The 16,736-nt window shown below is 42.3% G+C and overlaps 1 protein-coding gene across 13 annotated transcripts in view; it reads right to left on the bottom strand.

Moving 5' to 3' along the window:
- enox2 (ecto-NOX disulfide-thiol exchanger 2) overlaps window positions 1–16,736 on the bottom strand; it is a 290,823-nt gene that overhangs the window by 57,202 nt on the left and 216,885 nt on the right. For 12 of the 13 annotated variants that reach the window (XR_009790374.1, XR_009790375.1, XM_061786742.1 and 9 more), the window contains one exon: window positions 11,759–11,965. The exons of the other annotated variant lie outside the window; for it this stretch is intronic. Coding sequence is in view for 10 of the 12 variants with exons in the window: in XM_061786742.1 (XP_061642726.1) it covers window positions 11,759–11,965 (207 nt within the window). In the remaining 2 variants the exon portion in view is untranslated. The remainder of the gene's footprint in view (window positions 1–11,758; window positions 11,966–16,736) is intronic. 13 annotated transcript variants of the gene reach the window in all.

Below are 16,736 nucleotides of genomic sequence, written 5' to 3'. Positions count from 1 at the left end.
CAGACGAGACCAGAAGGTGCTCAAAATACAACAGTGTGGATCTTAAGGTCCAACAACTTGATATCATTCCCCGGAGTGTTCAGCACAGTGGCCCCAATGTCAGTTATGTTTACAAAAATGTGCATTAAGGTTTTGAGGAGATATTTGACAATAAAAAGTGATAGTGTCAAGCGAGTTTGTCAAAAAGCGAGACAGACTGAATGTGACACAATCATGGTTATGTGGATGGCGACGAAAGTCTCCTTTTTGACAGCTGACAATTTTTCATAGCCCATTCACACAAGAGCGAGCACTATTTTCTCAATGGCGCCTTCAAACTTACATCTTTTACCACAATTTATAAATACATGAATTTAGGGGAACCGCACAACTCCTCATTGCCGCAATATCATTCCACTGAGTGGTAGGATGGAACAAGTGAGCACTAAAGGGACTTATTATATTTTTCTTACCTTCCTCCTCACTCGATACGCTTCAGATGATCTTCCACAAATTGTGTTTGGGCCATTTGAGACTATTGATTCTTACCGTCACCCACCATCTTCTTTGCTTGTATGCTACCTTTGTTTCACAGGGCATACAGACTGGGTTAGAAGTTGTACAGAAGTTGTATGGTATGTAGGGTTGGCCATCGAGAATCGAGAACCGATTGGAACGAGGACTAACGCTGCGGTTCTTCTGGAATCGTTCAAATTAAAAATTCCGGTTCCCAGTTTCGATGCCTCGTCCGCTGACCTCGAAGAAGAAGTGGCGAGAACCAACAAAGAAGAACGCACACGAAGACAAGCTTGTGCCCAACGGCGGCGGCGAACAAAAGTGTGTCTTACTTTTGTTAAAATGAATGACCAGTCGCCTCAGTGCAACACTTGGAATAAGATTACAGTATATTGTGCAAAAGAGGCTTTTACGACGTGTAGCGTCTGACGCGCTCCGAGCCTAAAACTATGCGCTCCGAGCCTCAAGCCTACACCACGCGGAGCTTCTGTGAAGTCAACTCTCAGTCAATTGGGTGAGTGAAATGATAAAATGCCAACATTGAGACAGATAACAAGGTAAACGGACTTTTGGACTGATGGTTTTTAGCGTTTATTTTAGTCTTCAAACCAACGTAAGAGTCAACGATAGAAAAATAACTTAACATCGAGCTAAAACTAGGAGCAACTTTACATCACAATGAATTGGGACAAAATTTACATAAACATTGTCTCCCAGTATCACAAACACTAACCTTGTGCCTCATCGGAATCACCGTTTTATAGCATTTGGTTCCATCCGTTTAAAAAATAAAATAAAATCACAGGTGCCGTGTGAAGTTACTTTTCATGCCAAAATGCTGAGTTACGGTGCGTACTCTTTGAAATAAAAGGCTACAAGCTTAAAACAGTAAGACAAGTTAAAATTTGCACATATAAACTATTTAAAAAAATATATTTAGATAAAAACAGTCCCAAATAATGATTTGTTATACCACCAATGCTATATTTAACTTTTAGCTGTAACATTAATTAAAAATATGAAGTCAATTGGGTTAGTTCCGCACACATTGCCTTTTAGTTCATAGGTTTGATACTGATATTGTTTATAAAGAACCCCGTGTCATCCATCCATCCATCCATTTTCTGAGCTGCTTCTCGTCACTCGGGTTGCGGGCGTGCTGGAGCCTATCCCAGCTGTCATCGGGCAGGCGGCGGGGTACATCCTGAATTGGTTGCCAGCCAATCGCAGGGCACATACAAACAAACAACCACCCGCACTCACATTCACACCTACGGGCAATTTAGAGTTGTCAATTAACCTACCATGCATGTTTTTGGGATGTGGGAGGAAACTGGAGTGCCCGGAGAAAACCCACGCAGGCACGGGGAGAACATGCAGACTCCACACACGCGGGGCCGGGGATTGAACCCGGGTCGTCAGAACTGTGAGGCTGACGCTCTAACCAGTCATTCACCGTGCCGCCAACCCCGAGTCAAATTTTTATTTTAGTTGATGCTGTGGGCTGCTAAGAAAATGGATGTTCATAATTCGGACACCCTTTATTTAAACCATGCAAACTTTTTTGACCCAGCCCCCTATAAGAATCGGAATCGAGAATCATTTGGAACTGAAATCTGGGCCGGAATCGCTCAAATTCAAACGATGCCCAACCCTAATGGTATGGTATCTTTTATTGTCAATCCGTCATCGAAGCGTGTATATAAGGTATACAAGAGGTGTGGCCCGAGTGTGGACAGAAGTACAGAGGGTGTAGGTTATACAAAGGGTGTATAGAAGGTGTACAGTGGGTGTATACAGAGGTCAAACGTGTGCACAAAGCGTATACGTACAGTGTAACGAAAGTGTACAGCGGGTGTATACAGAGGGTAAACAGCTGATGCATAGAGTGTACAGAAGTGTACAAGGGGATATAGTGGGTGTATTTACGGTGTATCGAAGGTACAGCTGGTGTATGGTGAGGTACAGAGGCTGTAGAAACTACACAGGGGGTGCATAGAGTTATGTATTATGAACATAGAGTATACAAAGGGTGTATGCAAGATGCACTGAAGGTGTATACAGAAGGTATACACAGAGTGTACAGTGGGAGTATACAGGGCGTACAGAGGATATATATGTGGTTGTATATAGAAAGGAATAAAGGGGATAATGAGGTCTGTAGTTTTGACAGAAGTCATGCAGTCTTTAGCAATAACATGGTGTTAGTGATGATGTCAACTCTACATTAATTATTAATTTACATTCAATTTTCACTCACAATGACTCATGGATTCAAAAGTTCCTTTTGTGAACGACTCATTTCTGAAATGATTCAGAGCGTATTTTTGTCCGGGTGCACTGTGATGGTGTGCAGTGTGTGTGATTCACACAATTCTCACTCATCACAAGAGACAGTGGCAGTGGCAGAGGTTTATAATGGGGAGGGGATTGCGGGAACAGGAAAAGAAATAAGCCCAAGTTCAAGGGCTTAAAGTTTGGTCTGCTGCACAATCTAGCACCTCTTCAATATTTCATGTCGGGAGATCTCAGAGTGTTAAGGCTGCGGTGTATAAGCAGTGTGTGTGTGTGTGTGTGTGCCTTATCCAAACTACTGGCTAATACATGAACTGGAGCTCCACATCACACACAACCACTCAGTCAAAGTCACATGACCACAGCCTCTACCATGCGACAGAGTTGCTACTGTCTTGAACTGGGGCGTCATCCACTTAAGACAAATAAACACCTTCCTCAAATAGACGCCTTATTCTCCCCCCATCCGGTAAGCAACCGATAGTAAATGTAATTATTGTACTTCAGTTCATAGACGCTGAAGCGTGGCGTCTCCGGATACTGTGCAGTATTAAAGATGATCTTACATTATGTAGAGACAGCATTTTTTAACGTCAACTGGTATTCCAGTAGACGTGATTGCTCCACAATGTTGTATGCATTCAGATTAATGTTACCAGGAGCTACGCAATTTACTAGTTGTGCCTCGTCTGATTTTATATACTGTTGAATCTTCGCCTACTTCGATATTTACAAATTTAACTTCAGTGGTGCCTGGAGATACAAGTGACGACTTATGAGTTTTTCGGGATGCGAGATGTAATTTGGAGAGCTTCTGCTTTGAGTTAAGACCAAAACTTTGAGACATTAGTCCTGTATTGTGGCAGTGAACTCAGCTCACTTCACTGCACAACAAGCAACAATTTTGGAGCTAGTGAAGAATTCTTAAAAAAAAAAAAAAAAGACAAAAAAAGGCTTCAAGCTGTTAAATGCCACTCCCTCTTGAAGTTTACTGTCAAACTGAACAAAAAGCAAAGAGAATTACACATTGTGCATGTAAAACAACTGTGTCCGCGAGCTTAATGCAAACACATTATGGGAAATGCCATAGATGGGCTAACAAACAGCATGTGTGGTGGCATTATAATGCTTTAAGCCACAGATAGTTGAACAAAAACAGTGGAGCAACACATGTAGACAAACAGGCTAATAGTACTACAGCTTACTAAGTCACAGTAGTTGAGAAACTGTTCTTCATGTGTCTGCATTGACTGTATTATCCTGCCCTCCGGTGACCAAGCCCCACACACCAGAAGGAGCCGCAGTGAATAAATCACGATGCAGTGTTTAATTGTTTATATTCTATTTGATGTTCTTACTATATATTTTCATGAAGTAAAATATGATAGAGTGCTATTTTGCCTACTAAAAAAACACATCACAAACTTTTTTTTTTTCCGGGGAGACCGGAGCAGATAAATGGGGACAGATGATGAGGATTTTGAGGTACGAATGTGGTCATGGAATGACCAAAACTTGTATCTCAAGGCACAGCTGTATTTGCAAACCTATCCTTAACTATTTGCTTAAAAACTCACCTATTTACTGCTCTGTTCTCTCCGTAACACCCTAAGACAGTGCTTCTCAATTGTTTTCTGTTACGACCCCCCCCAGGAACAAGAAAAAAATGTGCGACCCCCCCACCCGCAGCCCCCGCGAGTACACCTCTATATAACATTGTATATAAAGGATAATCTAATCTAATCCTTATAAAAATTGAAGAAAGTACAAAAGAAAGAGATAATAGACTGCCATCTATTGCAGTGGATGGGCAATTACACTTCATTCGAGCACGGCAAACCATGTTCTTCAGGGTCTCACACGCCCCCCCTGGCATCGCAACGCGCCCCACTATTTGAGAAGCACTGCCCGAAGATATCACAACATGGTGCCAAAGCCCTGGTTTATAGGAACGTAGTAATCAGTATCAAGAATGTATATTTAAGGGCTTCATTCTTGATGTTTGTAGGTCAGAGAGGAGCTTAGCGTTGGGTTGTTAGCAAGTTACGGAGAAACCAACATCAAATCATTTGAAAGCCATTTATTTTTCAGGGTAACACTATAAGATCAATGTAAAAAAAACTTTGCGATCACAGTTTGTTTGTTTGGTTTATTTATGGCTTAAACTATTAATTTAGGCAATTCTTAATTTTGTTTTAGGGAGGCATCAATTACTCATTACTTTGCCTATCCCCTGTGAAGGGCGGTGGGTTTACTGTATTGGAAATACTGGGAAATATATACCAATTATTTTCACAAATAAAAGCCTTTCCTCCTCTCTCCACTATTCACAAAAATACACTAATTCTACCAGTCAGAATGTTCTTTTCACAATCTAAACCAAGCGCTGAATTGTGACGATCCCTTTGGTGACGCATTTTTAATCATTTCAACTTCCTTGAGCCAACGCTCGATGAATCACACGTCAATAAATTGGGAAGACAGATGGCGTGGGATACTACAATACCTATGAGCCCCAGCTAGCGTTGCTGTGCAGAGGCAGGTGTGAATCAGCATTGCGGCAAATAGGCTGCTTATGTCCCAGCCGGTAATTCAGGATTGCATTCATGGCAAGTAATATGTGAAGTCATCGTTGCTGAATGTATTAGACGTTGACCCACAATCTTAAACTATTCTGTTAAGTTGGTCATCATCAACGAGTCAACTGACAGCCTATTGGGAGGCTTTTATTGGTCCAAACACATTTTTTAATCCATCCATTCATTTTCTATAGGTCTTGTCCTTATTTACAGGTGAGCCGGAGTCTATCACAGCTGACTTTGTGCAAGAGCCCAATTGCAGGGCACATATAGACAAATGACCATTTACACTGACATTCATACCTACTGTATGGACAATTTAGAATCTTTGAGGAAGCTGGTGTACCTGGGACGAAAATCCACAGTCTAGTTTCAAACAAAAAAAGGAGTACTACAGAAAAATGCAGTGAAACTCGACAATCGCTGCTCAAAACAATTTAATTTTTTGTATCCATGCGTCCATCCATTCCAAGGATTAAGAATTACAGCACACCTAGCCTGTTTTCAGGGGATGGCCCTGTCTCCAATGCGGGGCCAATGCTGAGTACGGCTTTGGCTACCATGACAACCGGGGGTGGATCCAAGGGGTTGCAACGAGGCGAGTGGCTACTTACTAATAGTCCAGAGTGTGAAAAAAAGAGTGCTCATGAAGATATTAAAAGCATTGATTTTCACTCGTGATTGAGGCAGCACTTTACCACCAAGCCGCCAAATTACATTTTGCAATTAGTGGAACAGAGTTATGACCAAACACAAATATCTTCCACATGTGCATGAGTAGATGTCTGTGTGACTGTTGCACAACTTCCTATAACTGACTTCCTGATGGACTTCCATCACCAGCGCTGGTTATATGTAGGGTTGGGCATTGAGAATCGAGACCGGAATCGTTCAAATTAAAAAAATTCGGTTCCCGGTTTTGATGCCTACATTCCGGCCACCCAGGAGAAGAAGTGGCGAAAACCAATGAAGAAGCGGCGAAAACCAAAGAAGAAGAGTTCGGACAAAGACGAGCTTGTGCACAACGGCGGTGATCAAAAGTGTGTCTTAACTTTGTTAAAATTAATGACCAGTAACCTCAGTGCAACACTTGGAATAAGATTATATTGTGCAAAGGAGGCTTTCACAATGTGTAGCATCTGACACGCTCTGAGCCTCAGCCTACACCGCAGCAACGTAAGAGCCGATGACAGGAAAAAAAAAAAAAGCTTAACATTGAGCTACAACTTCACTGTAGCAACTTTACTTCACAATGAATTGGGACAAAATTCAGATAAATGTCTCACAGTATCAAAAGCACTAACCTTGTGCCTCATCGATGAGTAGGGAAAGGAATCAACGTTATATAACATTTGATTCCATCCATTTACCAAAAATCACGGGGGCCGTGTGAAGTTTCTTTTCATGCCAAAATGCTGAGTTCCGGTGTGTACCCTTCAAAATAAAAGGCTATCAGCCTAAAACAGGAAGTCAAGTTAAAACCTGCACATAAACCATTTGACATGATGAAACAGTCACAAATAACTATTTTAACAATGCTATATTTAACTTTTAGCTGAAACATGAATGAATGAATATTAAGTCAATTGGGTTAGTTCCACACACATTGCCTTTTAGTTCACAGGTTTGATATTGATACTGGTTATAAAGCACCCTGAGTAAAATTTTCATTTTCGTCAATGCTGTTGGCTGCTAAAAAAATGGATGTTCATAATTTGGAGACCCTTTATTTAAACCATGCAAACTTTTTTGACCCAGCCCCCTAAAAGAATCGGAATCGAGAATCGTTTGGAATCAGAATCAAACTAAGGAAGCAGAATCGAAACCGGAATCGCTCAAATTCAAACGATGCCCAACCCTAGTTATATGTTAAGTAATGCACCCTACTTGGGCTCAAGACCCAGTAAATCAACCATCAGTTTTAGGGATCAAATCAAAATTAACTTTATTTATAAATCACTTTTCATACAATGAAATGCAACTCCAAGTACTTGCCACGCATCTACAGAAACACAAACGGAGGTGACTGGGCACAGAGACTCCAGGTGAGGAAACACCATCTCAGGGAGCCGTCTGCACCAAGGGCAGACAACAGACCGCGGCCAACGGGACACCGGCACGGAGCCCCAGTGCAGTGGCATAAGAGCAGCCACAGATAGCGACTGAGGACACCATAAGGCAGGACCATGGCCACGGCCCTTCACAGCTCCCAGTGCAGAGGGCTCCCTCTGAGGAAACACTGAAAGAGAATAAAATAATGTATATAAACATATATATCTCTACAAAGCAATGGAAATAAAAGATAAAATGACAGAGATAAAATTCTAAAACATATCACAAAGATAAGGATCAAATCCATCCATCCATCCATCCATTTTCTTCCGCTTATCCGAGGTCGGGTTGCGGGGGCAGTAGCTTTAGCAAGGAAGCCCAGACTTCCCTCTCCCCAGCCACTTCCTCCAGCTCTTCCGTTGGGATCCCGGGGTGTTCCCGGGACAGCCGGGAGACATATTCTTTCCAGTGTGTCAGACGTTCCCAGCAGACCCTCACGATACGTTTAGGCTTGCCAGGTCGGACCGGCATCTTCCCCCACCATCGGAGCACACTCACCACCGGGTGGTGATCAGTTGACAGCTCCGCCCCTCTCTTCACCCGAGTGTCCACGACATGCGACCAAGTCCAATGACATGACCACAAAGTCAATCATGGAACTGTGACGTTGGGTGTCCTGGTGCCAAGTGCACGTATGGACACCCTTATGCTTGAACAGGGTGTTCGTTATGGACAATCTGTGATGAGCACAGAAGTCCAATAACAGAACTTCATTTGGGTTCTGATTGGGGAGGGGGGGGGGCATTCCCCCCAGTCATGCCCTTCCAGGTCTCACTGTCTTTGCACACATGAGCATTGAATTCCCCCAGCAGAACGATGGAGTCCCCGGCGGGAGCGCTCTCCAGCACCCCCTCCAAGGACTCCAAAAAGGCTGGGTACTCAGAACTGCTGTTTGGTGCAAAGGCACAAGGCAACAAGACTCGTCCCCCCACCCGAAGGCGGAGGGAGGCTACCGTCTCGTCCACCGGGGTGAATCCCAACTGAGCCGGGGGGCAACAAGTATCCCCACACCTGCTCGGCGCCTCTCACCGTGGGCAACTCCAGAGTGGAAGAGAGTCCAATCCCTCTCAAGGACTAGTACCAGAGCCCAAGCCGTGTGTGGAAGTGAGCCCGACTTTATCTAGTCGGAACTTCTCAACCTCACACACCAGCTCGGGCTCCTTCCCTGCCAGAGAGGTTGACATTCCACGTCCCTAGAGCCAGCTTTTGTAGCCAGGGATCGGATCGCCAAGGTCCCCGCCTCCGGCCACCGCCTCTGGCCACCGCCCAGCTCACATTGCACCCGACCCCTATGGCCTTTCCCACAGGTGGTGAGCCCATGGGAAGGGGGACCCACGTTACCCTTTCAGGCTGTGCCTGGCCGGGCTCCATGGGTGCAGGCGGTTGCCTTCGAGCACCACCTCCAGGCCTGGCTCCAGAGGGGGGCCCCGGTGAGCCGTGTCCAGGCAAGGGAAAACATCTTCCTGAATTTTTTAACATCATAGGGGTTTTTGGAGCTGTGCTTTGTCTGGTTCCTCACCTACTACTTGTTTGCCATGGGTGACCCTGCCAGGGGCATAAAGCCCCAGACAACTTAGCTCCTAGGATCATTGAGACACACAAACCACTCCACCACGATAAGGTGACAGCTCAAGGAGAGGATAAAATACAATACAAAAAAACCCAAAAATAAATACAAGTTCAATGTCAGTTAAAAGGTAAATTAAATATTAATAACAGGCCAAATTAAAAAGGTGGGTCTTGAACCTACTTTTAAAAACATGAACGTTCTGGGCAGCCCTGAGGTGCTCTGGCAGGCTGTTCCACAGACGGGGGCGGTGAAGCTGCAACGATGCCTCACTGTGCGTGTGTGTCTTGACTTTGGGAATAACTAAAAGGCCAGAGCTGGAGGACCTCAGGCCCCGCGAGGATTCAAAGGCAGGGTTCGCGCTGCCTGTTCGTCACCTCGCCAATGGCTATTTGAAACACGATGTGGCGAAGCGGATATTGCCCACGTTTGCCATGCTGGGGAATCAAAATTGCCTGTGCCAAAACTCAAAAGTCCTTACTGATAAAAATGGAAGTGAGCGGGCTGATTCTGCCATGTGTGAACGCTGTTAGTGGTTTAGTTTCCCCCCGCTTTGTAAAATGATTCAATCCGCCGGCTAGCTGGCTGGCTCAGCAATCAAGCTCACGGGCTTTCCCAGCTGCGGGCAGCGGTGCATCGGGGAAGACAAGAACTGATGCCGCTTGGCGCCGAATTGAAGCATTCATATTTACTACCGCTATGTATGTTTCAAGTCTCGAAGGTCATGGTATAATTCCCATTAGTTCTTGCAGCTAGCTAGCTGCCTTCTTCAGCAATGCACGAGACGCTAATCCCCCTTTGGTTGTCATGGTGAGTGGCGGCTGCGCTGGCTCGAACCAGGGCGTAACTAGGCAGTCATTTGGGGGCCCAAGGCAAATATAGTCAGAGCCTCTCATCCGCTCCCCCCGATGTAATTTTGACCACTTTGTCCTGCTTTTGAAATCAGAGAATTTAAGTTAGCCAACTAATATTTACCACCAAAGATTAAGACTATAAATGTTCATCTTAAACTAAAAAGTGTGAATTTGGAATTCCTTTAGATGCTTCTTGGGGATGATCAAATAATGTGAATCATCTCAACACTTTTACTTTAATTGATAAGAACATTAGTTAACAATTAATATAGAGTAGTTTACAATTTCAACCGCTTTTATACACACGTCTTGGTGATGAAAAGTGTCACTTGTGTCACTCTCCGCCTGATCTCTATACTCGGCTGACACTGACAGCAGTGCCACTGCTCCTGACAAGAGCATCATTCTAAAGTATTAAATTTTTACAAGGCATGAAGTTAAATCAATATGTCAGCGTTTTACTGTGATGGAAGGTTTTTCTTTTTCCAATTCAACATTAAAATAAAGATTAGGTCTTCATATCAATTCATCATAACATTGAGGCCTGGCCGACAGAAAAAAGTTGCTTATTTCTTGGCTATATCCAATGTTGAGTTGGACATACTATAGAATGATTTATTTCTTTTGTTTAGTGTTTTCCTCCTGAATTTTTTTTTAAATTAGATTTTTGATTTTTCAATATTTGTCTAAAAGAAACAACGCAAACAAAAAATCCTCGCAATTAAGAGCATTTCCCCAAACCGTTTAGCCCTACTCCTGATTGATGACTCGGTAGTTTAACATCGTTAAAGCTTATCGACTTAGTTTCCAGTGACGAGGACTGGCTCGTTGTGGCTAAAGGTTTAGCCACATCAACACGTGATGTTGTGACTAACCACACACAAGGGTGGCTAGGAGATTTTAATACTGTTTAGCCACATTGGTTAAGAGGTTTCATGACCCAGTGCCAACCCAGATAGGGATGCACCAATACTGATACAAGTATCTTCAATCAATACAAGTGTCGGTATCTGTGCCAATACAGTGCGTCTGTACAGTACACATACGAGAAAAATAGATAACAGATAATAGCACAGGTAATCACAGTTACAGTTTGTTTGATGCATTGATTTGTACCCGGCGCTGAATTAATGCTTTTAACCACACATTTAACCCTTTTAGCACCATAATAATAGATATATTTATTAGTTTCACAGCTTTCAGGGTCAGTTTGAATGATTAAAATTCCACGAAGTAGCGACAGGTTACGGTAATTTGAAATACACATGCGCCACGGTGTCACCGGTTCTCATCGTTTTAAAAGGGTTCAAATAGATTGGAAATTGTGTCTGAAGCTTTTAATTTCATCAGGTTATTCATCTGGTCAGCACGGCCTAGTGATTAGCATGTCTGCCTCACAGTCAGGATGTTCTGGGTTTGAATCTCAGCTTTGGCCTCCCTTTGTGGGGTTTACTTACTGTTCTTTCCATGCTTGCTTGCTTTTCTGTGGGCACTCTGGCTTCCTCCCACATTCCAAAAACATGAATCTTAGGTATATTGAAGATCTGTCCATACTGTTTCTCTGTATGTGCCATAAGATTGACTGCCGACCAGTACAGGGTGTACACCGCCTCTCGCCCAAAAGTCAGCTGGTATAGGCTCTAGTTTACTCATGACCCTTTATGAAGGCAAGCGCTATTGATGCATTATTCATCTGTCCACTAAAAGAGTCGGATCAGTTTTCAGGAAATGATGATGTTCACATTTGAAGGCGTCAATAGGGATTTCCAAAAGGTCGGGACATCCAGCATTTTCATCAATCGAAGAAAGAAAAATAGTCGTCAACACTTGTGGCTAGGCCGAGAAATGTTGCTTACCAGACAGGAAGAGGGCCTTGTCCACTGTAAACTCCTCGGCGAATCGAATATGGCAGAAGTTCTTCTTGCTTTTGCGAATGGCCGTAATATCGCCACACTGTCCGAACACCTCCATGATGAGCTGTTCGTTGGCATTCTCGGGTAGGCCGCCGACAAACACCGTCTTACAACCTGGAGGGCGCTCTCTGGTCGCTGGAGGGGGGAGATCTGTTGGTCGAAAAAGAATAGTTGGACTGAAAACTGGAGATGAGGATAATAATTTTTCCCCCCCAGGAGTACAAACTAATTAATTATTTATACCTAGCAAGAACATGGTCTGAAGAATAAACTGTCGAGGCAACTTTTTGGAAGACAATAAAATCCAAGTCACAACAGCATTTTACTATTAAAAGGGCAGAAGGGAGCAGTGGTGACAATTGAAAAATACTCAATAATTGAATATGTGCTTGAAACGGCAATATCTGAATAATTTCTATTCTAGCAGGCTCAATAAAAACAGAAATGTTTAAGTGCTGTAATACATCAAGTTGAAGGAGGAAAAGAAGTGACAGCCGACATTGTTATCCTGAAGAATTACAAAAATCCATTAAGATCCTCCAGGAAAATTCTCAACAAGGGAACAACAAAAACAGCAAATAACCAAGAAACCAATCTAAATTATGTGGTTCTCACATGACGCTTGAAGAAACGCACATCGTCATCAAAAGCCCAACACATGAATAGTGATGACTTGGGCGTTGGCTTGACTTGGCTTCTTGATTGTATGTGTAAGATTAATGCCACTAGTAAAGCATCCCATGCATGAAAATGAACCAAGTGTAAGGTCCCGTTCCATGACAGTAATCCCTTATCCAAAGAGGACGAGTGTTGACTTATCTCATTTTCAACAGTTCAGACACCGTCGATGTGATTGGAGGAGTCGACGACAGGAGAGTCGGATAATCAAAGGCACGTCAAGGATGCTTCATGTTGCGTCGGAGAAGCTCGGCCGGCTTTCAGACAATCTGATTTGAATGCTTTTAAACAAGAACTGCAATAATTGATTCACAGTCGTATTGAAAGGTGTGACTTCATTTATAATTTACAGTATATCATCGTGGATAGAGACAAAATGCATTTAAAAGGCTTTAAATATGCTAATCTGCAAGTTTGAGGGCACCAAACAAACAGTCGAGATGTTAAGGTGATCTGCTATAGCTTGTTACATACACATATGGATACACACTGAGTCCATTTCCTGGAAGTTTGCAGATATAGACATATCAAACGTGGTGTTGATAATCAAAGCAAATCATTTCCACCATCTCCATGTTAGCATTTTTCTTAACAAGAACAACATTACTAATACTTCATCCACTGTTAAAAGGTTTACTCTCCTACAAAACGCTGATCACGAACGACATTGATTAATTGCTGAATGTAATAGAAGTAAACGGGCAGTGACATTTACGGAGAGTAATTACTGTATTAATTTTTTGAAAAACCTTTTGTTGATTATGCCAGTTATGTAGTGCAGAACAGCTTACCTGGGTACTTAACTTATTTTTCGGGACTTTAAACCAAAACTAGTAGACGCATTGGTGGCCCCTATTCAAGTACTTTCATCTCTACTAAAAGTTTCAACAGTAAATTATTGTAGTGTAAAATAAAAAAGGCCACACAGCTTCCATACAATTGGTACATACTGTACTTCCAAAGTATTTTTAACAAAATATTCTCCATAACATTTAAACTAAAGCTTTTCAAACTCTTATACTGTAAGTTCAATGAATCAAACTGCCATGCGCCATTGAGTTGAGCATGTTTCATGAGATTCGAGTTACAACATGTAGTCCTTGTTGGTGACCCTGTCATATTGAATGGACACTTTATACAATAAATTACTAATAGAAACAGTGTACACGAATATAAACTATTTTAATATTGCTGTGGGACGAAATGAGACTAGCCACCGATCAAATCAGATCGCAGATCGATTGGTTACAAAGATCCATCTGATTGGAATAATATCTCCGGCTCATTCAATTACCACTCTTGATTGATTCAGTATTTCTTTACTCTTTATCTATCCATCCATTTTCTACACCACTTATCCTCACTAGGATGCTGGAGCCTATCCCAGCTGACTGCGGCAAGAGACAGGATACACCCTGAACAGGTCCCCAGCCAATTGCAGGGCACATATGGACAAACAATCATGCACACTCACATTCCCACCTATGGGCAATTTAGAGTCTTCAGTTAACCTACCACGCATGTGTTTGGAATGTGGGAGGTAACCGGAGTACCCGGAGAAAAAAAAAACACGCAGGCACAGGGAGAACATGCAAACTCCACAAAGGCGAAGCCGGATTTGAACGCGGCACCTCAGAATAGTGAGGCAGATATGCTAACCAGTCGTCACCGTGCCACCTTTATTCTTGCATCTTAAAACATAATTTTCATGTTTTGAATGTCCATGTCCCCCCTTTAACATATTTCGCACTGCCAATGACTGATTACGGATCATCTTACTGTTCTGCCTATGATTGTGAACTTATCAATATTTTGGGTCACTGTTTCTAATCATGTTATATCTTGGGTTAGAGGAAGTGAGTGGGAGTGGGTGAGTGAGCTAATTTCGTGTTATTATTTTCTTTTGTTTGTAGTATTTATTATTTGTTCTGTAATTCTGTTTGTTATCCATGTTGTATCTGTGTTTTTGGGACCCCTCGAAAATGCATCTCAAGGGGTTATTGTCAGGGTTATTTTAACCAACACGTTCACACCAAGGAAGGAGACAGAAGTAAGAATCACAACTTGAGCTAAGTAACTTTGCAAAGTGAGAGCAGCTACAAGAACAAGCACCGCGCTTATCTCTCCCAACACCTCTGAGGTGCCTGTCCTTGTGCAGCTCTTTTTATTTAGGCTTGAGTAGGTGGTATCACAATCCATGACCTTTTAAGGAATAGTTTGTTATCAAGATGTGGTCAGTGCCTGGAGGTGTGGGGGTTAGTGCATTGTAGTACTTTTCCAAACTGCTCTTGTTTCCAGTGAACAAGGGTGCTATCATATTAATACAGCAACAATGTGTTTTTATGTGATAATATATAACATTTTTCCATCAGTTATCCTTCAATAAATTCAAACAAATGTCATGTATTATGGTCGATATAATTACTATGTTTATAATGTGGATCAATAAAAATAAGATAATAAATGTTTTATAACTTTTGATTTTATTGCACCATCTTAAGTGTCCATATCAACTATATTGCCAAATGTATTTGCTCACCTGCCTTGAATCAGATATTAATTTACAGTAAGTGACATCCCAGTCTTTATCCATTGAGTGGACAGTGAGAGAGGCCTTCTCGTCCAACATCAGTATGTGACCTCAGAAATATGTTCCTGGAAGAATGAGCAAAAATTCCCATAAATTCACCTTTAAACTTTGTTGAAAGCCTTCCCACTAGATTTGAAGCTCTATAGCCACAAAGGGTAGACCAACATCATATTAAATCATATGGATTTAGAATGGGATATCACTTAAAATCATATGTGAGTCAAGGCAGGTGAGCAAATACTTTTGGCAATATAGTGTATTTCAACAAAGTCTTTATCACGTTAGTTGTGGTATCGTGTTTGGAAATACAGTATTAGGAGAGTAACTGGTCCATAGGGCTTTGTCTTTGTTGTTATTTGTTAAGTGATCCTTTATTTTTGAAAAGGTTTGACAGTTAAGGGACATGCATTCAAAGCATATGTTTTGCCCTTAAGGGCAAATGTACAGCAAACCATCTGTTGAATCAGTCTGTGAAAATAATAAATGATGTACCCTGGGTCTCTCATAGCACACTAATGTCTTGCATTTCAGGCCAATCTTAACGTATACATGCAAGATAAATCAGATTTCCAATCACAGTCATGTTGTCTTACTTGACTTGATATGTGGATTGATACTGCTCTGGCAGGACAGTGGTGATCAGTCAACTGTCCGAAGTGAGCTGGGATCGGTTCCGGTTACCTGCAACACTAATGAGGATGAGCGAGAAAACTAACGAATGGAACTGTCCCAGGCCACGTTCATGTACAGGTGAGTCAGGTAATGCTTGTTTTCCACTGTACAGTACCTATTCATGATTAATCCTTATCCAGTGACAAAAGTGACTATACGACACTATTTCCACTGCCATGTTAGATGATGTTCAAAGTGTCAAAACCATTGCTGCGTCTGTGTCATCAGAATGTTGATAATAAATGTATCTTGAAAAACCTGTAAGCATGAACTCATAACTCATCAACTGAGGTCGTCTTATGTTAGACAAATGAGGGTGGGGACAAAGAGGCAAATACAAAACAACCAAATGTAAGGGTTGAAGGGGGGTGTGGGGTCGGGGGGTTAGACTGAGCAAAGGTGAAATGGAAGTCACGAGAAAGGAGGTAATATACAGAGACGGTGAGGGTATTCACAGTGAGGAGATGGAGGAGGAAAATGAATCTCCAACAGGAGAGGGAGGCGAGGGAGGGGGAAGGGCTGCAGCTTTTAACGCTCAGCTAAAGGTCAGTCAGAGGGGACGCTGTAGAAGGTGTTAAGACTAAGAGGGGCCACTGATGGAAACCATATGCAATACTGTTACATGGACACTAAACACCTAAATGCAGTTAGTTTCATTGCTGATTTACTAAACAGACCCATCTAGCGGGACCACAGTCATTTTCATAATGATACAATACAAAAACATAGGCAAAAATTCTTCATCTAGCATTGCAATTTAGGCCCACTAGTGCAGTCAAAGCAAACTGCTGCACTCATTTTATGTTCACATTTTATTTTCCTCATTTAATTATGTGCTCACATTTAACCCTCTTGACGTACAGTGATTGATGCATAGGATGTAATTACGCGGCTCCTACATTAGTGTTACAGTTACATAATATATCCTCAAATGTAACAATTTACAGCAGGGCTGTCAAATTCCTTTGCGTAATGGGCTAT

The sequence above is a fragment of the Phyllopteryx taeniolatus genome, chromosome 10 (assembly GCF_024500385.1).
Source record: "Phyllopteryx taeniolatus isolate TA_2022b chromosome 10, UOR_Ptae_1.2, whole genome shotgun sequence".
Taxonomy (NCBI): domain Eukaryota; kingdom Metazoa; phylum Chordata; class Actinopteri; order Syngnathiformes; family Syngnathidae; genus Phyllopteryx; species Phyllopteryx taeniolatus.
Note: the sequence above shows the minus strand (reverse complement) of the source record. Positions and strands in the feature narration are given on the sequence as shown.